Source organism: Balaenoptera borealis (assembly GCF_965194805.1).
Source record: "Balaenoptera borealis genome assembly, chromosome: 8".
NCBI classification, from domain to species: Eukaryota; Metazoa; Chordata; class Mammalia; order Artiodactyla; family Balaenopteridae; genus Balaenoptera; species Balaenoptera borealis.
In genome coordinates, this window is record NC_138865.1 from 121,472,191 (window position 1) to 121,493,975 (window position 21,785).

Genomic DNA, 21,785 nt, shown 5'->3' on the forward strand with positions numbered 1-21,785 from the left:
AGCCAGCCCCACACAGATGAGGACGGGGAGGGAGAAGAAGCACACGAACCCACAACAAAGTGTCACTAAAGCCCAGCGGAATGGCTGACAACGCAGCCCCCGGGGCGAGGACGGGGCTGCTGGAAGGGCCGCCTGGTGAACCACTGAGGAGGACAGGCTGGCGGGACGTGCTAAAGCCACACGCACAGCTGTCCTGTGACCTCGGGACACACCCAAGGGAAACAAGTGCACCTGCCACCCAAAGACACAGACGAGAACGCTCACGTGGCTTTATTCCTAATAATCCCAAACTAAAAAAACCCACAAATGTCCTGCACTGGGAGAAAGGACACATAAAACCACGGCGTACGCGCACCATCGACATCACTACACAACGATGACAAGAAGGCACCTCCTTCACGTGAAGTTCGGGAACAGCCGAACCCGAGCAGTGGTGACAGAGGTCAGCGCAGAGGCCACCCTCTGGGGCGGGTGTGGACGGGCCCTGGACCCACGGGCGTCCGGGAGGCAGGCACGGCTCCAGCTCTGAGCTGGCGGGCTTACACGTGGACATGGACACAGAAACACTCGCGCTTCACCACACGCTTACTGCCCCTCAAGAACACGCTTGGCTTGATTTAAACAGAGACACATTCCTTCTCCTCGCCTCAGCCTGAGGACAGCGGAGCCGAGCCCCTGCCCAGCCCCCGGCCCCGCCCAGCTGGGGGCTGTGAGTCACCTTCTTAGGCTCCTTGGTCTCCTTGGCTGCCTGGACAGGTCTCTTCACGTCGGGCGCGGGCGTCAGAGGCAGAGGCGGAGGCGGCTGCAGGGCCCCTGAGCCAGCGCTCCCCCAGCCCGGAGATGACTCGGAGCCCTGTGACGTCCTTGAGGAGCCCTGTCCCAAGGTAACACGGAGCAGGCTCACCGGGGGCGCCTCCCCAGGAGCCCTTAAGACTTTACCGAGAGGCTACGTCACTACGGTGAGCAGAGCCAGGCAAGGAGGGGCTGGTGAGAGCGGCCCCCCGCTTCCCCGGGGCCGACTGGGCTTAAGGGCAACGTTTTCTAGGAGCGTCACAGCACTCACGATGCGGATTCGGGCTGGAGCAGATGGGATACGTATGAGCACCGAGGAGAAGACTGGTTAGGGGGGGTGGCAGTGGGCATTTTAAAAGATAGAAACATTTTAAAAAACATTTATCCCTGGGTTGAGACTCTGTTTTCAATACAGTTAAACTCTCATTTTTACTTTCACAGGGACAGAATATTTTAACGGTGGAACACATAAGGAGAGTTTAAACTACAGCAATCGCCTGCTGATGGGATGCCCAAAAAGAGCAGGGTATCTGTAAAGAAGCTTCCAGAATGCAGTTTATATAAAAGCGTTTATCCTCCTACCCCCCATCACTGGGATCACAGCACACCGAGGTGGTATTTATATTGAGCATGTCTGATAAAATGAATCTTGATTTTAAGAAAACCACTGAAAATTTTACGATTCCTATTGTAGAAAGAGATGCAGAAATCAGGGAAGTTTTCCATTTTAGAAAAGTTAAAATTGACAAGGTAGTTTCATTGTAGATGAGCATTTCTTCTCCTTAAAATACCGACTTTTACACTATTAAATTATCTTTTCCCCTATTAATGTTTTCACCAGCTCTTCACATTTTAAGGATTCAAGTTTTCTCTTTAAGAAATGATTCAAAAGATAATCTGATAATTTTAAGTATTATCTTACAACTTAAGAACAAAGAGTTTGAGTACTTATTCAGTGGAGTTCATGAAAAATAGCTTAAAAAACAAAAAAGAAGTGGGAAAGTACCACATTAGCAAATCTTCCACCAAAATCCTCTTCTCCTAGCTCCGACAGCGCGTTTCTGCCGGGTGCCTCTTGTGGCATCATTCCTGTCAAGGGAAATGAGAGCTCCCGTGACCCCGGCGTCACTAAGGCCACAGCAGAGGGAGTGGGCGTGGCCAAGAGACGCGGTGGGGACACCCCAGCTCCTCCTGCCGTGCCTCCCCATGTGGGCGTCACAAACCACGAATGGAATGCTCCTAAACATGTGAAAATAGCTTCTCTTTTCAAGCCAGGCCGTCCAAGGAGACAGATGGTCAGGGACAAGACCACCCTCCAGAAGGAGGGTCACGGCCTCCCCAGTGCGTTCACAAAGGCTGCAGGCGGGCACCCCCCGGCCACGCCCTGGACACCCACTCCCACCTCACGTCCCAACAAGAGGTCAAGTCACTGATCTTCAATCAGCTTCTAGAACTTTTGGTATACACTAAGGAACGTACTTTGCTCCAAGTTTGAATGACTTAAGTCTCTCCTACCAGTGAGCTCCTTCAACGCCAAAGCCAATTTAGCTCTGCTCTCCAGACGGCACCTCGCAGACCCACCTGCGTCCTGGCTCCTGGCCTCCGGGAGCAGATGTTCAGTCTCTTGGAGGGATGGTGCGCCAGACGGCAGGCCAGGCCCTGGGTACGGAGCCACAGGATCAGGCCCAGAGGGCTCTTGAAAGCCAAGTGCAGCCCCTGGGGGTCCACAGCCAGGTCCCGGCTCGACAGGGCCCGCCGGCGGTGGCGCTGGGAACACCAGCACCCTGGCGGGGAAGGCCGGCTGACCATCGGGGAGCGTCAGTGGAGCTGCAGGGAGACGGCGGAGAAGAGAAAGCCTGAGGTTATGTGCTCACTCCAGTGACTTCCGCCGGGCACGTTTCCTTCATCGAGGGCCAAGGAACCAACCGTCCAAGCACAAAGGCTGAAGCTGCCGGGCTGCCACTGGTTTAGGGAAGCGGGACACACACTTTTCAGGGCCGAGGGCAGGACCTCACTCGGCACAGCACGGGGCGCGGGCTCTAAGCCGCAGCGCGACCCCGACACAGCCCAGCGAGCAGCCGCCTGGCCCAGGGCCGCCTCTGCCTTCACTGAGTCCCCCCCACCCTCCTGCACTGCCCTCCCACTCAGCCAGACCTTTAAAGCCGCGAGACCCAGTGGGCTCACCAAGGGAGGGGGGACAAAGAGGAAGCAGAGGGCCGAGGCAGTGGGACAGACGGCCCCGACTCTCTGGGCAGCAAGACAGGGGCGCTCCACGTTCAGAAGCAGGTGCCCAGGGTGGCGCGGGCTCACCTGAGGGCAGCAGCTGCACGTCCTGGCCCACGTGGTCAGCGCCGGGCACAGGCGGCGCCAGCAGCGGGTTGTCGGTGCCCAGGCTCGCCAGCTGGGCGGGCGCTGGGCCGTCACACGGCCCCATCTCGGAGCGCGGCGAGCTGGGACAGCGCTGGGGGAAGGCTCTGTCCAGACTCCACGCTGCGGTGCCCTCCTGAGGGAGAAGGACCTCAGGCGTCTGCACGCCGGCCGCCGACGCCGCGGACCCGCTCTGCTCCAGGGGCACCTTCCCCTCCCGGGCACTGGGCGCCGCGAGAGCTGAGCTGCTCACGCCCGCCACCTCCGGCGCGCACGTGGCTCCCCGTCGGGCCCCACGCCCGGAGCCCAGCGCACCTTGACCCGCTGCTCGACGAGCCGCAGCTGGACCAGCCAGGCAGGCTCCGCGGCGGCCTCCTCCTCCGGCTTCTCCTTCAGCTGAGGGTCAAAGAGGCGCAACTGGGAGGCGACCTGGAAACACACGAAGATGAAGACCCCGCTCCCACAGGCGACAGCGGCCAAACCGTGTCTTCAAAACCCACTGGGACGTGGAGCAAGCGCACCTGCAGCATCCGAGACGCAGCCCTCCTCGCTGCAGGGACCTTCCTGAGGCGGCTCACGTGGCCCGTCCCTGACCGCCGGGAGCGCGAGCGCCCACCACGCCCACCGCGCCGGCCCGCCGAGCCCGCGGCATCCAGACCCGCGGGGGCTGAGCCTGCCTCTGCTGGGCTCCACTCCCCGAGATGCCAACCGCCCCGGCCACGCTCACGCTCTGGGGGGCGGCAGGCGGGCACGCGCCAAACAAGCCTGACCTCGCGCTAACTGCTGAAGCTGCCAGGTGGAAACAGGTTCTTGAATTACCCTGTTTCTGCACGTGTCCAGAAGTTCCCGTAATAAAAACATTTTTGGTACCACATGAACGCATTCCAAAAACGAAGCTCCGGCAGGAGAGGAGCGTACTGGCGCGGCCCCCCTGGTGCCAGGCGCCGGTGGGAGGGCAGTCACACGGTCTCCGTCTTCCGGAGCGAGAACCTGGGGCCGCGGGGCCGCAGCCGGGACCCACCCCAGGCTGCGGCTCCCGGAACCTCACAGCGCTAAGCGCGAGGCGAGGACGCCTCGAGACACGGGCCTCCTGCAGGCGAGGTCCTTCTCACGCCCAGGCTCACCTCCAAGTCTCTGCACGAGACGCCCCAAGGGCCCCTGTGCTGGACTGCAAAACACCAACTACCTGCCCGAGAACACGCAGGATCTTAACTCGGCCGAGCAGGCAGTCCCGAGCGCCCTCTGGTCACGAGCACCGCGTGACCACGTGGCCCCACGTGGTCCCACGTGCCGCGCGGGGGCAGCGGCATCGAGGAAGACGTTACCTGAAGCAGCTGGCTGAGCAGCACCGGCGAGTGTCTGTGGGGCTGCGCCAGGACGCTCCTGGCGATCACCTCGCAGTAGTGGAAGGCCTGCGTGGCAAGCCCCATCTCAGCCAGGCGGCAGCAGTAGATGAACTTAAACACCTGAGACAGACAGACGGGCGAGCTGAGCGGTGCTACAGGCCCCCTCCCGGTCCCTAGCGTCACCCGGGCCCTCCACAGGCTGACGCTACCCTGGACGTTCGCAGCCCTCCTGTGCGCCCCCAGCACCTGCCCACAGCCGAGCCAGGCCCGTTCCCTGCGCTACTTCACATCAGAGTAAACTACTGTAAGCTTCTGAGAAACTCACTTTCTCTCTTCAACACCCTTAACACAGCCGTCAGGGCTCTCGACCACCAAGTGACCACGGAGTGACCACGAGGCGCCACCACGCGCACGCACCCCGTGAAGACCGCCTCTCGGGAGCCGCCAGCGCAGTCACCGTGCTCTGTTGGCACCGATGCTCTGCCCCGTTTCAGACACACACGCACAGTCCCGGTCGGATACCACCCTCCCAAAACATGGTCCACAGCTGATAGAGAAGTACTTGAAACCAAACACTAACTAAAAGCTTTTAATACTTAAAACATTAAGAACCAAAATACTAACAAGATTCTCAATTCAGCAAGCTTTAATTCTCCAACATTACAGATGAAACATCTCCTCGAGATTTCCAAAAACACTTCATTGCTCTTTACGTTTTTTGAATAAAACCCCTAAACGACTGCGGTCTTGTCAGCACCCACTCCCCCCAGACCCCGTCAGAGCTGGAGCCGTGGGGCCCCACCCACCTGGAAGCTGGGTAAGGAGCAGGTCTGCGCCCCCAGGGACTGAGCGTACTCATAGGCTTCTGTCCTCTGAATAGCTTCGTTGGTCGCGAACTTCAAAAACGGCAAACTGTGGAGGACATGAGCGGCTGTCACCTTTGAGCGGGTCACCGAAGCGCCAGCGCTCCACGCGCCGGTCTGGGTTAGCCATGGGAGGGGCTTTCCTTTCTAAGGGAAACGGATGCCACTATACCTATGCAATTCCTCACCTGTGGTTTGATCCAATTAAAACAAGCTTTGTGGTTTTCTTGGTATAAACCCCAAATCCAACCTGGGCCACGAGGTAGCAGAAGTGTGCAGCATCAAGGAGTCCTCTCGAGGCTGAAGGTACATAAAGCAGGCAGGCCTCGGTCACAGGGTCTCCCGGAGATCAGAGCGCTCAGAGACACCAGAGAGACCCCAGACGGAGGGACAGTCTCGGGGTCCCGAGCATCTGACGGCAGCCCCAGGCCCGCCTTCTGTGTCGGCGTCTGACCTACCCAGAGTGTCCCCCATCGTGGCCATCGTCCGGGCTTCCACGTCCACGTTGTTGTTCAGGTTGGACAAAACCATGGCCAGGTGTGGCCGCCAGTCTCCCCACTTCTCATCTCCACAACACTGAAACCAGAGACAAGCAGAAAACCCTCATCCTTGGAACACACTGCCGTCTTAACTCCGCAGTGCTCAAGCCCCAGGAGCAGGACGGAAACGCTGGCCTCGTGGCCTGGGAGGTGAGCCCTCCCGGGAGCGGGCTCTGAACAGACGGCTGAGCCGCGGCGGCTGCCGTGAGGACCCCCATACTGACCGTGGACGCGGCTGGCATCCGCCCGGACATCAGCTGGTAGACCGTCTGCAGAGGGTCGTTGATCGGAAGGCTGTTGGCGAACCTGGGCAGACGCGAACAGAGAAAGCCTTAACTCAGCCTGGTTCAATAAACAGGACACGAAAAACTAGTCTGGTCTCATCTCAGACGCTTTGGTGACTGGCTTGACGCTTGACCTGAGCCAAGTGTACACACTGCAATGTTTTTAAAAGGCTATAAGGATGCAGATTTTTTTTTTTTTTTTTTTTGGGTCACACTGCGCGGCATGTGGGGTCTTAGTTCCCGGACCAGGGATTGAACCGGGGCCCCTGGCAGTGGAAGCGCACAGCCCTAACCACTGGACTGCCAGGGAATTCCCCGCTGAGATTTTATAGAATTAAAAAGCCTGAAGTTGGGCTTCCCTGGTGGTGCAGTGGTTAAGAATCCGCCTGCCAATGCAGGGGACACGGGTTCGAGCCCTGGTCTGGGAAGATCCCACGTGCCGCGGAGCAACTAAGCCCGTGTTCCACAGCTACTGAGCCTGCACTCTAGAGCCTGTGAGCCACAACTACTGAGCCCACGTGCCACAACTACTGAAGCCCATGCACCTAGAGCCCGTGCTCCACAACAAGAGAAGCCACCGCAATGAGAAGCCCGCGCATTGCAACGAAGAGTAGTCCCGCTTGCCGCAACTAGAGAAAGCCCACGTGCAGCAACGAAGACCCAATGCAACCAAAATAAATTAATTAATTTAAAAAAAAAAAAAAAAAAAAAAAGCCTGAAGTTAACAAAAAAAATTTAAATCCTTTAGCAACACAGCCCGAGGAAGAGGGCCCAGCAAGCCCACAACCATGGGTGGCCGACGGGACTCCCCAGCTTCCTGTGACAAGAGCATGGGGACCGGGGGCTTCCCAAAGCTGACGAGGCCCGGAGCCCCGCCTGCAGGCACGCCCGGACTCCTCACCTGGTCATGACTCTGGCGTGTGTCCGGCTGTCCATCTTGCTGGCAAGTAACAGGGCGTGACCCCACAAGCCGTTCTTCATCGCGGACTCTAAAGCATCCTGCAAAGCATCGAGAGGTTCTCTGACCTCTGAGAACAACAGGAGCAGCGGAGCGTGTGTCGTCACGCACGGCCAGGAAGGAGGAGAGGGCTCAACCGCAGATGAGAAAGCAAACGGCCCAAAGGCTCCAACACACACGTTCCCAGTTCAGAAACAGAAGAGCGGGCGAGCTCCACCGTTCGCGCTCGCCGCGGAGTCCCTGCGGGGGGCGGTCTCCGTGCAGGTGCCCCGCTTTCCTCAGCAGCACGGAGGACAAGCGCACCGTCAGAGCCAGGCGCAGCGGAGAGGCAGCACCGCCTTCTCCCACCTATCGTCTCCGCCACGAGAAAGGCCAGGGGGACCCCTGGGCCCCGAGGGCCTGTGCTCAGCACCAACAGGGCCTTAATTACTTCAGCCTCCCTGTATCCAAAATGATCTGGGCCACAACTTAGAAAACTTCTGACCAGGAAGCAGACATATTGCAACAGAGAAATGGTAATTAAATGTAACAGATCAGACGATTTCAATTAGCTGTAAAATGACCACATTAAGATCATTTACTCACCAAATACGAGTTTTCTGAGTCTATCATGACATAAAAGTGCCAAAAACTCTGGGCCCGCCAGACTCCCGCTGCCAGAGCCCAGCAGGCGCTCCAACTGTGCACGCCCCGCGCCCGGCTGCACCACCAGGTGCCCCACGGAGCAAACCCCGGGCGTGTCCCCAGGGCGCTCCCCACCCGGGCCCGGGCTGTGCCCAGCACCCACTCGCGGTGGCGCGGTGAGCTCACCCTAACTGCGTGAGGACGCGCTGCCTCTGTGTCGCGCACGTGTTTACCCCGAGACACACTGCACACAGCAGGGGTGCAGCCTGAGCTCAGTCCGCGTGTCTGTCAGATGCCTGAAAACGGAACCTGCACGTCTCTGACACCAGCAGCGCTGGAGAAGCCACTGTTCACACCTTCAGAGACGCGACACACGAGGTGCCAGACAGTCTTTGCAGAACAAGACCCCGGCAGCGCGTGCCGCTCTAGACGCTGGCGCCCCGAGAGCGGGCCCTGCCCCCCGCCCCGCGCCCGAGCTCGGGCCGCTCACCTTCTTCCGGCCGTAGAGCAGCAGCTCTCGGAACCGCTCCGTGTCTTTTTCAAGGGTGGTGGCGGCCTGACTGTCGGTGAGAAACGAGAGCTGGGCCTCCCCGGACTCCTCCTCCACTTGCGCCGCAGGCTCGTGAGTGAAATCAATCAGGTTGGCCTCACTGGGTGACTTCCCAGGAAGCCACACGGTTCGGTGGTCTCGTAACAAGAGTTCCGCGATGTCTGTGCCCACCACGGTCTGCGAGGGGCAGCAGGGGCAGGAAGGGAGACAGGCTTAACCACAAACAGCACCCTCCTGCGGGAGCGACAGGACAGCCCCGGTCCTGGTCGGGGGAGGCCCAGAAAGGGCCTCCGCAGGTGAGCGACTTCGACCACCTCGGCACAGAGCCGCTCCCGACTCGGCCGCGAGCGAGGCGGGCAGACCGCACGCACTGGACAGGCCGCCGACGGGGAGCCGAAACCTCCCTTCACCCCAAACCACGCACCCTGCTTGGCTCCCGCGTCCCCAAATCACGGCCGAGACACTCGTCCTGGGGGAGCCCCTGGACGGTACAGCCTGGTACAGAGATCCTGCCTAACCCTCCTCGGGGTGCTGAGGGCTCCCGGGACTAGAGGCCTACGAGAAGAGCAGCTCTACAAGGAAGGAGACACATACCCCGTTCTGTCTGCATAACAGAACAATAAAGCTCCAAAGAAGACTCGCGGACTCTTTGTCAATTAAATTTTCATCCTGTAAACAGTTTGTAGCTTTGCTCTGTGCAAAATTAATAACATCCACTTTATGGGTGTCATCTCTGCAAAAAGAACACACACTCGGTGAACAGCAGCCACTGCATCTGCGAGGCCGCGCTCGGCACCGCCGGCGGACAGGCACCGCGGCCGCTTTCGTGGGGCACGTACTTGCCAAGAGGCCCCGGGAACGCCCGCATCTCCTCCTGCTCCGGCGTGTGCTGCAGCAAGGTCTGAGGTGGGGACAGAGAGAGCGCTGTTCACGGGGGCAGGCAGGTCAACGCCCCGCTTGGCTACATCAGCAGACAGAGTAACGGACGCCATCCTCAGGACGGCCTGTCCCTCCAAGTGGGGAGGCAAAGCCTCCATCACGGAGTAGGGGCGTCTAGTTTCACAACAGTGACTTTCAAACTTTGTTTAAGCAGTGAGACCCACCCCCCCAACTCTGAGGCAGGGCCTGGGTACACGCAATGGAAGAGGCCTGCCAGGGCACGGAGCAGGGCGCCCTGCACCAGCCCCCCGAGATCAGGAGGCACCTCTGCCCACTCTCCAGAATCACCAGTAAAATGAGCACGGACAGCGTCCTCACTCCAAAATCAGAGATTCAAATAAAGATAGAAAAGGAACGTACAATAAAACCAAGTCTAACACAACACCCAGAGCAGATTCTTAAAATGCTGACTTCCGAGAGGAAAAAGATGATCAAGCAGAATTGAAACAATCTACGAATTGAAGATTCACGGAAATAAACATTTCCCAAGCTTGTTTTTTCAGACAAGGGCACACAAGTTGAAGATGACAAACTGCAAAGCTCGTGTGACCTAAAGGGCGACGTGCAACTTCTCCCTGTGGAATTACCTCCATGCTGTGAATTTCAACCAACGCAGGCTGTCCTTCTGAAGGCAGATTTGGAATCACTTTGATGAGCTGACCCCCAGGACCAAACCTGGCACAGATATGAGGCACTGAGAATTTCTCAGGAGAAGTTGGTCTCGATGGAGCTACATTTAAATAAAATGAGAAAGAAACAACCAGTATATCACTTTTTAATGCTTCTGAACTAAATCAACAGCTGAGCTTTTCAAGATGCCCATGCAGCTGGAATCACAGATTATCAAGACGAACTGACTTTCAACTGTAGTTAATAATTGTTAAATATCCTATTAAAAAATAGAACCTAAACATACATCAGAAAAACGTTCTAATCGTTAAAAGTGAGAATACTCTCCTCTAAAATGAAAAGGCTCCTTTAAAAACCACCAGGACGCACTGTTTACAGAAAGCAGCGCTCGTGTTTCCTGCCGCTCAGGTGGCCCCTCAGCGCCCCTGCACCCTGAGCGCTCCTCACGGCCTCGGCCTCAGACCATGGGCATCGGAGGGAGCAGCAAGGAAAATGACCAAGAGTGAAACACCTCAAGCCAAACGGGAGGTGAAATTTTTAATCAAATAACGCTTTAAGAAAGTCCATTATTTTATATTTTATACTGTCACGTTCTAAAACTTCACATACTTGCAGTTTTCCAAGAAACAGCATTTGACCAAATATCTCAAAGGCAAATCGAGAATGTGGTCTGTGTGATAAGCGTACGAACTGGAGTTTTTCAGGTTTCCCTCCAAGATCCATGTCCCCGTATGGTCGGCACCAGGGCTACACTGAGGCCCTGCCCAAGGGGACATGGCAGGGGAGCCTGAGGTCAGAGCCACACTGAAGCGGACACGATCGACAGGCCGGGCAGCTCCCAGGCCTGTGAGCCAAACTGCAGCCCAAGGGGCACCAGCAGCCCAGCATGGCAAGCGCTGCCCCTCAGGACGGGCACGCGGCGGCAGAGTGCCCTTGCTCGGCAGGGATGCCCAGGCCAGGCCATCGCCAATTCCCACCCTGGTGACGACTCAGTCCCTCCCTCTTTCCCATCCCAGGCTCGGGACGCCGCCCCGGGTGTGCCCCTGGGGGCACGCAGGGCCTCGCCACACACACACCTTGCTCCACGGAGGGCCAGCCGGCCTCAGAAGGGTAGCCGTACTCCGGGAAGCCTGGGGTGCCGTGGAAATCGCCGCCGTAGGGTCCGTAGGCGTAATCGCCGTGGAAGGAGCCCGGTGGAGGGGGCGCCTCGTAGGGCCCAGCAGTCACGTTGTGACCTCTGTACACCTGACTCTTAGAAAGCACAGAGCAAACAGGTGAAGCCTCTTTGCCATGCCTGCGGCGGGACCCCGGGCGGCCCCCAGAACCCAGGGCCCGGCCGGCCGCCCACCTGGCGGGAGCGGGACCCTGGGCCCGGCCCCCCGCCCCCCGCCCGGCCGGCCGCCCACCTGGCGGGAGCGGGACCCGGGGCCCGGCCGGCCACCCACCTGGCGGGAGCGGGAGCTGAAGCTGCTGCGCAGGCTCTGCACTGAGCGCTCGCTGTGCTCGCTCCGCCGGTCCGCCTCCTCCCCGTAAGGGTCCCCGTGGGGCTCAGGCTCGTCGTCAAAACTCCCGGTGAAGCGGGGGTCGTACCGCCAGTGGTCATCGTATTTCTCAGGCCTGGGGAGGCAGCGGGGCAGAGGCCGGGCTCGGGGAGAGGGCCTCCGGGGCCCAGGCTCACGTGCCACACGGTGGTGAGCCCCTCCAGTTCCCCGCTGCCCCGCGTCCTGACCCTAAGGACGGCGCTCGTCAGAGCCCACCCTCAAGTGGAGTCGCTGCATCCCCAGGCCAAGTTCAGGCCCCGCCTGAGGTTAGAGAGGCAGGCTGGGGGTCCGTCTGAGGTGGTCACCCCTCGCCCGGACCCGAGGAGGATGAACTGACTTGCGGCGCTGGTTCTGAGGCCGGTTCTCCTCCACGAGCCCAAAGAGAGAACCACCGGGAGGGTCAGTTCACCCTCCTCCTCCCAGCAGTGACCGCTCCCCGGGAAGCCAGACACAACCGTAGCTCTCGAGTGCATTACAAAGACCCGAGGGCACAGACACGGAAGCAAGGCTGACTCACGACCCGCCCTCCTCATCAAAATCTCCTCTACCGACCTGTCCCCATAAGCGTAGCTTTCCTTCCTGTACGGATCGTACTCAGCATCGTACCAGCACCTCCGGTCGTAGGTGCGGGGGTCCCTGGACCGAGAACCATACTGGTACCGATCCCAGTGACCTGGATCTGCAGGCGAGAGATTAATGCGTCAGTACAATGTGCAAAAGACACCCCTCTGGCCGTCACAAAACCAGGCCACCCCAGGACTGAAGAATGCTTTCAGCCTCAGAGAGCAACCAAACTTTCCTCCCGAAAATCAGCACGACCCCAGGGAACGTTAACTGTTCCAGAGGACCCGGCCGTGTCTTGCCTGTACTGTGATACCTAACAGCCACTGACAGTTTTTCTCTCAACACACGTGATTAAAAAGAAAAAAAAAAATTTTTTTTTTATTCATATCTCTTTTCTCTAATGTGATCCAAAGAGCTTTAGGAAATACTCTCAACGGATAAACAACAAGGTCCTACTGTAGAGCACAGGGAACCATATCCAATCTCCTGGGATAAACCATAATGGAAAAGAGTATGAAAACAGAATGTATATGTGTGCATAACTGAGTCACTTTGCTGTACAGCAGAGATTAGCACAACCTTGTAAAACAACTGTACTTGAATAAAAAATAAACAAAAATTTAAAAATATTCTCAAAACTAGATTACTTTAAAAAAGCACATTCAGGGACTTCCCTGGTGGCACAATGGTTAAGAATCCACCCGCCAATGCAGGGGACAAATCCGCCTGCCAATGCAGGGGACACGGGTTCGAGCCCTGGTCCGGGAAGATCCTACATGCCGCGGAGCAACTAAGCCCGTGCACCACAACTACTGAGGCTGTGCTCTAGAGCCCGCGAGCCACAACTACTGAAGCCTGCGTGCCACAACTACTGAGCCCACACATCGCAACTAATGAAGCCCACGCGCCTAGAGCCCATGCTCTGCAACAAGAGAAGCCACCACAATGAGAAGCCCGCGCACCGCAACGAGGAGTAGCGTCTGCTCGCCACAACGAAGAGTAGCCCCTGCTCACCGCAACTAGAGAAAGCCCGCGGGCAACAACAAAGACCCAACGCAGCCAAACATAAATAAATAAATAAATAAATAAAGCAAACGCAGGGGAAAAAAAAGCATGTTAACGTTATAAGCAAACCAGATACACCACTTTGAGCAAGCACGTGCAGAATTATGCATGAAGCAGTGCAAATACAAAAGTGGAGGAAGAGCCCGGTGGACGCAGAAGTTGGTAGCCATGTTGGGACAGCGAGGGCCACAGCCAGGCAGGGGACACATGCCAAGACGCAAACACTGCCAGACAGCGGTGGCACCCGGCGCGTCCTGCGCCTGCCCTGTGTGATGCGGGGGCTCTGGCCACACGTGGAGCACATCACACCTGGCCACTGCAGTGAGCAGCCGGTCCCTCATTTTACTGATTTTAATCAATTTAAACAGCCACATATGGACAAGTCACACACTCTAGAACTACTGATAATTATGCTTTGCTGGAAAATCAAAGAAAACTACTAATACGATACAGACACAATGTTACAATTAAGATGTAATTTCTTAATGAAAAATAGCAATATAATTATTCCTAGACACAGACTACTTTCAATTACTTTGGCTCTGAGCTAAGATCATAAGACTACTAAAAGGGAAGGTTTCCTAAGAAATCCCACAGTGCGCCACTCTGCACCCGGCTGCACGAACGGTCTGAACACGCATCTGCTGGCCATCGACCGATGAAAACGCCTGAACATACCTCCATAATCGTACTGGCTGGAATAATAATTTGCATAGTAGTCACTCTGACTGCTCCATCCACTTTTGGAATTATAGTAACCTTCAGGATACCCTTGCCTAAAAAAAAACACACAGTGCTGTTAAAAAACAAATTACCTGCTTCTTAAAGTGGGACACAAATTACACCCAGAGCAACAGGCATTCATCAGAGCACCTCGGTTGTGAAAAAATTCTGATCAGGAGATCCGAACCAGTAACAACGATAAGATTACAGGATTCCCTACCATACAGCAAATTAAAATTTATCTGTTGAAATAACTATTTAAGTGCTGTTCAGCATAAAAGAACTAGCTCTTCTCGCATGCTCAGTGCTGCATGCTATAAAGCCAATGCTTAAAAGCAGGGTCTCACGTTTTGGATATCATGCTTAGCAGAAGCAAAAAGCACTGAGCTATCAAAACCAAGCTAGCGCCGACTGCAACACCCTCTACACAGACCGCGCCCCGTGTGTCCTGAGTGGGGAGAAGGGCCCTCGGCCCCTTCCAGCGGACTGCCCGGGACTCACGACACGGGCCCGACCAAGGCTGGCTTCACAGGCCCAGCCGTGCTGCCGACCCTGAGCAGGACAGGCAGGTATCAGGCCTTCCGAGGCAGGAAGATCCTTGGGAGGACTTGACGGCACTTCTGATTTCTAAACTGTGACTCCGTGTACCCCTGGGGAATGGCTCACTCCTGGGGGTGCAGCTGCCCCTGAGAAGTGTCCGGCCCCCCCCACCACCACAGGGGCAGCACCCGCTGGGCGGGGGCCCTCGGGGGAGCGCTCCAGTGCACCGCCTGCACCCACCACCGGGGGCTCCAGAAAAGTGACCTGACCAAGGGCATAGCCAGAGCACGCCCACCCCGCTGCCCTCTCCAGCCCCGGTCACCCGTCAGGAGAGACGCCACCGCAGAAACCCAAGGCTCGTTCTCCCCTCCTGCCGGGATGTGACCACACCAGGCACAAGCACAACATGCTGATGCTCAGCACGGCCACGCAGGCCTGCACACACGTGTGCACACACGCACAGGGCAGGAGAGGGGAGGGGCTGCTCTCCCTCCACGAGTGAGCGGTGAGTGGTGAGGACACGGCGACAAACCCCTGCCAGGTAACCCGACCTGGCCTGCAGGCGACAAGCGGCAGAGCAAGGTGTGCCCCGGCCCCTGCCTCCATCCTCCCTCACCTCTCAGGGCTTCTAGAAAACACCTGCCCGCTGCTCTCCCCGAATCAGAACGCCCACTGGGACTCCAGTCTCACCTCCCAGAGCGCCGGGCCCAGCGGCTCAGCGCATCCCTCCCAGCGACGGAGGGGGGCCAGCTGGACGGGCCGGCTCACAGAGGCAGGGCCTCGTCTCCAGGCGAGCTACTGAAGACGCGGGAAGCAGCAAAAGCAGCCCCGATTTTGAAAGGTGGTGCGTGGACGCAGTCTTCACTCGCGCCCAGACTCTATTACAAGCCGAAGGAGCCTTGCACCCTCATGGCAAACCCGGCCCGGTGAGACGAGGGCCCGGGGCGTGGGAGGAGCCACGGCGGGCGGGCTCTGCAGCCCCGCGCTTCCTTCTGAGCCCCCGATGCCCCTTGGGGGGAGGACTGTGGCCTGCCTAAGCTTTTACTCAGCTGAAGGCACGATGCCAAGGCTCTTTCGAAATGCCTCATCTGTGATCGCAAAACTGAGAGGAGCTCTGTCAGGGGAGAGAGAAGCGGGAGGGAGCGGCTGGGGGCCTTGCGGCCCGGGGGGCAGTGCCAGGGAGGGAGCCCGGGCTTACGGCGGCTGCTGCCAACGGGCCACTCCGTGTTCCAGCCCGCGCCTGCCTGGCCCAGGAGTCAGGGCCCCCCGTCACCAGAGGCGGCAAAGGACCTGCATGGGGGAAAAGCTGCCTCGGCACCCACGGAGCCGTGTGCGTCCCTCGGCGACGGGACCACTGCCCGGGCCGGGAGGAACCCCGCACGAGGGCGGGGTGGCTTCCTGGTGGCCCTGCACAGGGTCGGGTCTGACCAAAGGCCATCTGACGACACGTCCGTAACCGCGCAGCAGCACACTTAGTTCGATTTAAAGATGCATCCTATAATCTGTCCACACCCACAAAACGTAAACACACGTTAAACAGGTCTGTATAATTCTTTACAAACACGGTCTTTTTCAAATCACTAAGTTACTACCACGGCCGGCAACACAAACGTCAGTCACCTGGCAGCCGGCCGGTCCGAGCAGTGACTCGCCCGGGAGCTGGGCCGCTCGAGCTCGGGGTAGCGGTAGCTCTCTGCGGAGGCGGCGGCTGCACTGTCGTAGGGCCTGTATCTGGGCTCATAGAGGCCGTAGACGTCCTGTTGAAAGAAGGACACCTCCATCAGATGCCAAGAGCCAACTCATCAAGCAACCGGCACAAGTTCTCACGGTACAGACGCTGCTCTCCAGATGAGCCCCAGACGCGGGGCTTCCTTCATGCGAAACAATAAAAAACAAATGAAATCCACAGCCATGTCCCTAAGACAGACTGCCCTGGCCCGGCTCAGGAGATGGCCCGCCATCCGCGGGCCACGCCCGGGTCCTGCGGTGACCCGTGAGGACTCCTGTTACCTGCTCCCCGAGGTCTCACTTGCGCAGGTGCCACGACCCCACAAGCTCGGGTCCCGTTTCAGACACCATCTCAGGGAAGCAAAGGAACGAGGGTCCACTGGAACGGGTCCTGAAGCTACAGGCAGCCTCAAAAGGAGTATCATATTCTATTCTTATGAGGCTTTCAGCCCCATTACAGACCGATAAACCCCCATGGCTCTAAGGCCACATCGGGACTTGAAGTAGAGACGAGGTGACCCAGGCACGAGCCAGAATCAGTCCTTCCTGACTCAGCCTGACGCTCCACCATCACCCAGCAGAGGACGAGAAATCACGTAAAATGGACTTGTTCTTAACCACTACTGGAATCCGCAGCGACACAGAGACAAGGCAGAAGGAAGTGGGCTCCCACAGAAGTGATGCTGGGTGCCGGCTGGGACTCCGGGATGCAGACGCAGCTGCTGGACAAGGGCCCAGAGCAGGTACGCGGCCCCTCCATGCACTGCCGGGCCTTCCTGGGCTCTGGGCACCGCGTAATTTCCTTCTATGGGGTTCCTTCTGGATCTAGGAGTCCCAGACCTCAGGGGTTAGGTGTGTACCTGTTCCCACATGTGCAAAGATGCCCAAAGCCCACGAGGCAGCCCCATCACCGGGGCAGCCCCGCTCCCTCAGCCTCTTCTGACTGCAGGGCCTCCAGCACGGCGCCTGCCCCCATGTCAGACAGTGGACTTCAAACTTCTGGTCCACAGTCCTTCTGCCTCCGCTGTCCGTGGTGATGCTGGCCAGCACGAGAGATGGTGAGAAGCGGACAGGAATCAAACGTGTGTCCACCTGGATCACTTTTTCACACTAAGGCAGGATTAAACAGAACTTAAACGACATTCGTGGGCCTGCATCAGTGTGAAAAGAGGCAAGAATCTTCTGGGTAGCACAGTGGGGTCCCTTGCTCTGCTGCTGCTATCACAACGTACCTGAAAGAAGCTTATGGAATTACACCACTCTTAGCTGTTTCATTTGGATTACATTCCAAACCTAACTTTTTTCCCTAAATAATTTCATTCTGAAGGAGGCATTTGAAAGACTAGAGTTTTCCTGTTGCTTCTTAGGTAGGTTTTGAGGTCAAAACCACAAAGAAGCTTCAAGAAGCTATTCCAGTTTCCCAAACTGTGCAACCAAGAACCCTGGGTCTGCGGAAAGCCAATAGGCAGGACAGGAAACAAAGGTCCTTTCTGTCACGTAAGCTGGGATATGCTGTGTTAAACAAAAATTAGGCAGGCATTCTACCCAACTCAATGTGCTAGTGCACGGTGTGGACGTCCGAGAGAAAGGCCGTGCTCAGCAGAACAAGCTGTGAGCAGGCAGCGCTCCTCCCGTGAAGCAGCGCGTGACAGCTGACCACGGGCCACCTCGGAACTGACCAACAGAACCCCGCCAAGGCACACGGCGCGAGGAAGAAGCCACTGATCAGGGGCTCAACAGTCCACAAGCTCGACCCTACCTGGTAATAGTGGGGGGCGGTGCCAGGATCCAGCGGGTACGGTGAGGGGTACGGGGGCTGGTAGCCATCGTACAGGGACCTGTAATAGTAGTAGGACGCCAAGTCTGGAGGCGGCGGCTGCTGCAGCCACTGCTGGTCAGACCGCGCGGCCGCCTGGCTTGAGCTGGTAGACGTGACGGACACGCTGGAGGACCGAGGTGGTCGAGGCGGCAGCTGCTGGCCCATGTCAGCTGGAGCCGGACTTGCAGACGGCTGGGTTGGGTTTGGGGGCTGTCCTTGCGCTGGTGGACCTGCTGGGTTTGAAGGCTCTGGAAGGGCTGCTCTGGGCCCCTGGGGAGGGGGAGGGGGAGGGGGAGGCGCCGGCTCCTGCTGGGCTCTCTCTGGGCCGTGCTGGTCCTGAGCATCTGTCGTCACCTGTTGGTAGAAACGGTCTGGGCTATGCACCCCAGGCCCACGCGGTCTGTGACTGGAGACGGTTTGCTGACAAGAAGCTAGGCTCTCAGCCTGGGCCGGGCTATACATCCCTACAGGATTTTCCAGACTCCGACTGAATGTAAAGTCGAGGGCTCCCGAAGCTTCACCCCGACTGCTGGAGTGATTTGCCGTATTACTATCAGGTACTGATGTACTGTTCACAGGTGGAACTAACATCACGCCTGTGCTTCCACCAGGGCTGGTAACTAACTCGGGAAGAATGCTCTCTGCGTTATGAATCTTTTGACTTTCCGGAATTAAGTTCTTCGGAACTGGATGAGACGGTGGTTGAACCAGCAAATTAGCAGGTTGACTAGAAACCATTTCAGAGGCACCACAAACTTGTGGGAAATTACTCTGGGCAAGACGGTTAGGCAGAGGCGAGCAGATGAGAGCGCCAGCTGGAGTCCCAGACAAAGGAGCGTTTTCTCCAGAATCACCCCCAGCAGCCTGGCTGCTTACTGTGGGCTTATCTCCCACCAAAGAATCTCTCCAGGACTGATTCTTCTCATTAGGATTCAACGAGGACACAGAAAAATTAACCGGCTGAACCAAATTATAGCTTTGATCAGGCTGGGCGACCAAGACCGGCTGATTCTGCAAAGGCTCGGTGGGTGGGGAGGACAGCAGAGTGGCATAACCGGGACCCGCCTGGGACGGGAGGGCCTCCTCTTCGCCCATTTGGGGAGGATTCTCGAGATTCTCGGAAGCACCAATGCCGTCCCCGCTCTGCACGGCGGGGCCGGGGCCCGGCTGCCGGGACTGCTGGCCACACACCCCCTCATCTGGAGGCTGGATCACTTCAGATGGCTGAGGTTTCGCGGGCACGTGAAGTGCGGGAGCAGCTGGGGCTAGGAGGACATTGCCTCCAAAATCTGGCAGCTCGTTCTGCGCCCACAAAGTCGTGGCTGGGCTCTCACACTTCACAGCCCCCTGCGCCCTGGTCAAGGGCCTCTTCTCAGGCGCGGGGAGCACAGCTTCCAAGGGCGGCCCCGTGGCGTGCAGAAGCCCGGAACTGGCCTCTGTGGGTGTGGTGAGAGGTGGAACACAGACCCGGGGCAGGAAGAGGGTCTCCATGTTGTCGGGGGGCTGCTCCAGGTTGCCAGGGGAGGCGTCGGGCACAGCAGCGGCTGCTCTGCGCTGCTTCTGGTGGGCGCTGGGCCCCCTCACCTCGCCCACCACGTTGGCGCGGTCTGCCTCGACTGGCTTTACTCCAGTGAAGTGCGATTTCACTGGTTCAAAAGAACTATTTGCACTCGTCTGAAATATTCCTGTAGGTTTTGGGGGGCTCGGGGCCAAGGGCTGGGGCAGGCTGCCACGGTAGTTCTGGCTCACGGTGCTCTCGTCTGTCTCACCTCCCACAGGAGAGGAATCGACCTGCTTAAAAAACCTCCCCGGAGCCTCATCTTCAGGTTTTCCAACTTCCTGCTGAATGAACGTGCCCCCCGAGTCGTGGGGCCTGGCTGCGCTGGGAAGACCCCGGTGGCTCTGGCTGCTGTAACTGGAAGACACGCTCTCGGACCGCGCAGGGTGCGCCGTCGCATCTGGGGCCTCGAGATTAGGGCCCCCGCCTCCAGCGTGGCCCACGGCACTGAGCCTGGGGACAGCTGGCCCGGGAAGGGGCCCGTATCTGAGCTGAGCACTTGGGGAGGAAGGGTCTGCGCTTAGGGGCTCACTTGGCAGAACTTCCTGGTTCTGAATGAACTCTAAGTTCTCGACGTTCTCATACTGCGGGCCCCCAGCACCGTGAGTCCCCGCACGTGCTGTGTCACCCCACATGTCAACAGCGGCAGCGTTAGTGGTTGCTTTGTCGTGTCGGATGCCTGCAGACTGAGAAAAATAAGGCTGTGGGTCTCCTCCCTGCTGCGTGGGCTCACTGCTGGAACCTTTGAGAAAGGCCTGATAAACGCCTCCTGCCCCCATGTGTGCAGGAGGCTGGCCGAGGCCCGGGCCGGGGGAGAAACCATCAAAGTCAGACTGACCGGCAGAGACCGCTTTTTCAGATGTGAGGTTCTCTTCGTTCTCTGTCTCTCCTCCTTTGAAAAACATGGAGAGCGCTCCCGAGCCCGCTTCCGGCAGGGTCCAGCTGCTCCCGGCACCCAGGGAGTTGTGCGAGTGGCTTTCTGGGCTGTTTCCCTGAGCGAAGGGGTTAATGAGAGCCAGGTCTGACAACTGCTCTCTATTCACTCCTGGACTCAACCTGAACTCCTGGCCCGCCTGAGCGTTCCCAACTCTGGAATTCTGCCTGAATGCATTTTCTGGATCAAAGCTATTTGCTGAGTGGTTTCCACTTTGCAGGTAGACTGCCTCATTTCTCCCGTCACTGGCCGAGGGTCCCGGTAAAGACACCAGGGGGCCGTGTTGCTCGTGGCCAGGACCCTGACGCGGGTTGGACGGAGCGGGAAAGTGGGCAGCGTTGGAGGCGTGGCACACCGTGTTCTGCACAGGTCCCTCTGGGCAGGGCCGGTAATGCTGCCCCGAGGGCTGCGGGCCTCCCTGCACCGGCCCCCACTGCCCGGGCGTTTGCTGACGAGGCTGAGGAAGGAAAGGGGGCGCTGCTGGTGCCGCGGTGCTGTCGTGCGGGCTCGGCCGGCTCAGGGGTCTGTCGGGCCGTGGCGTGTTCGCCTGTGGATGGCCGACACGACAGCTGTCAGGACCCACTCCTGGAATGTACTGAGGAGGATACGGCGGCGTCTGAACTTCAGGCTCCGGGCCGGGAGCGACCTCGACTCTCCTGTTCACCTCGGGCCCAGGTGGTGCCGAGGGGCTCAGCACGCCGGGAAACGGGCTGGCATCTGACCTGGGCTGCAACGGAGGGCCCGGCAGAGGCTCGCAGGGTCCTTGGGAGCTATCCCCAGCATTTGTGTGTGGCCCAGGCAGACCAGCACGCTGAAGAGACAACGGTGGGGCTGGGCCTTGCACAACGGGTGGGCTGCTTTTAGACGAACTGCCCAGTGATGTATTTTGGAGCGCCTGTCTACTAAAAGCAAACGGGTCCGTCACCGGCTGCAGTGGGCAGGCGATCGGGGCCACCGGTGCATTACTGTTGGCCTGTCTTCTGTACGGGCTGTTGGACCAGAACGTGCTCTGAGGACTCCCGGACGGGGGCGGCCGTACCACGCCCGACGGGACAGCCTGGGGTGGAGGCTGCATGATCGAGCTCCTGCACAATGAGGTGCTGTGTACAGAAGAAGCAGGATAGAGGTGCTCCTTACTCTGAACTGAAAAAGAAAAAGAATCAATACATAAAATCCATGTATTCAAAGTCCTGGCTGCAATCAGGAAAACTAAGAAAGAAGAAAAAGGCTGAAAACGATTTTGCATCACGCAGTCCTGAGGGATACACCTCTCCAGCCTCCACTCCCGTGAGGACCGCTGTCCCGGGCAGCTCGGGAGGGAGGACCCGGGGTGACAGCACGGGCCAGGACGCAGAAGTTGGCTGTGCCTGGGCCAGCCGAGTGCCTTGAGATGACTCGCTGCCCTTCGCTGAGATTCAGTT

General features: G+C 58.2%; 1 protein-coding gene across 10 annotated transcripts in view; it reads right to left on the reverse strand.

The window, feature by feature from the left end:
* SEC16A (SEC16 homolog A, endoplasmic reticulum export factor) overlaps positions 1–21,785 on the reverse strand; it is a 35,144-nt gene that overhangs the window by 6,999 nt on the left and 6,360 nt on the right. For 8 of the 10 annotated variants that reach the window (XR_014247811.1, XR_014247813.1, XR_014247814.1 and 5 more), the window contains exons 2-22: positions 17,813–21,507; positions 15,946–16,082; positions 13,741–13,838; positions 11,986–12,112; positions 11,299–11,509; positions 10,969–11,143; positions 9,850–9,992; positions 9,163–9,224; positions 8,918–9,056; positions 8,264–8,500; positions 7,093–7,190; positions 6,132–6,213; positions 5,827–5,944; positions 5,557–5,668; positions 5,312–5,417; positions 4,485–4,625; positions 3,475–3,588; positions 3,103–3,295; positions 2,374–2,619; positions 1,799–1,881; positions 719–874 (exon numbers count right to left, since the gene is read on the reverse strand). Coding sequence is in view for 4 of the 10 variants with exons in the window: in XM_082403494.1 (XP_082259620.1) it covers positions 719–874; positions 1,799–1,881; positions 2,374–2,619; positions 3,103–3,295; positions 3,475–3,588; positions 4,485–4,625; positions 5,312–5,417; positions 5,557–5,668; positions 5,827–5,944; positions 6,132–6,213; positions 7,093–7,190; positions 8,264–8,500; positions 8,918–9,056; positions 9,163–9,224; positions 9,850–9,992; positions 10,969–11,143; positions 11,299–11,509; positions 11,986–12,112; positions 13,741–13,838; positions 15,946–16,082; positions 17,813–21,439 (6,405 nt within the window). In the remaining 6 variants the exon portion in view is untranslated. The remainder of the gene's footprint in view (positions 1–718; positions 875–1,798; positions 1,882–2,373; positions 2,620–3,102; positions 3,296–3,474; positions 3,589–4,484; positions 4,626–5,311; positions 5,418–5,556; positions 5,669–5,826; positions 5,945–6,131; positions 6,214–7,092; positions 7,191–8,263; positions 8,501–8,917; positions 9,057–9,162; positions 9,225–9,849; positions 9,993–10,968; positions 11,144–11,298; positions 11,510–11,985; positions 12,113–13,740; positions 13,839–15,945; positions 16,083–17,812; positions 21,508–21,785) is intronic. The other 2 variants (XR_014247812.1, XM_082403496.1) reach the window with 1 other exon arrangement.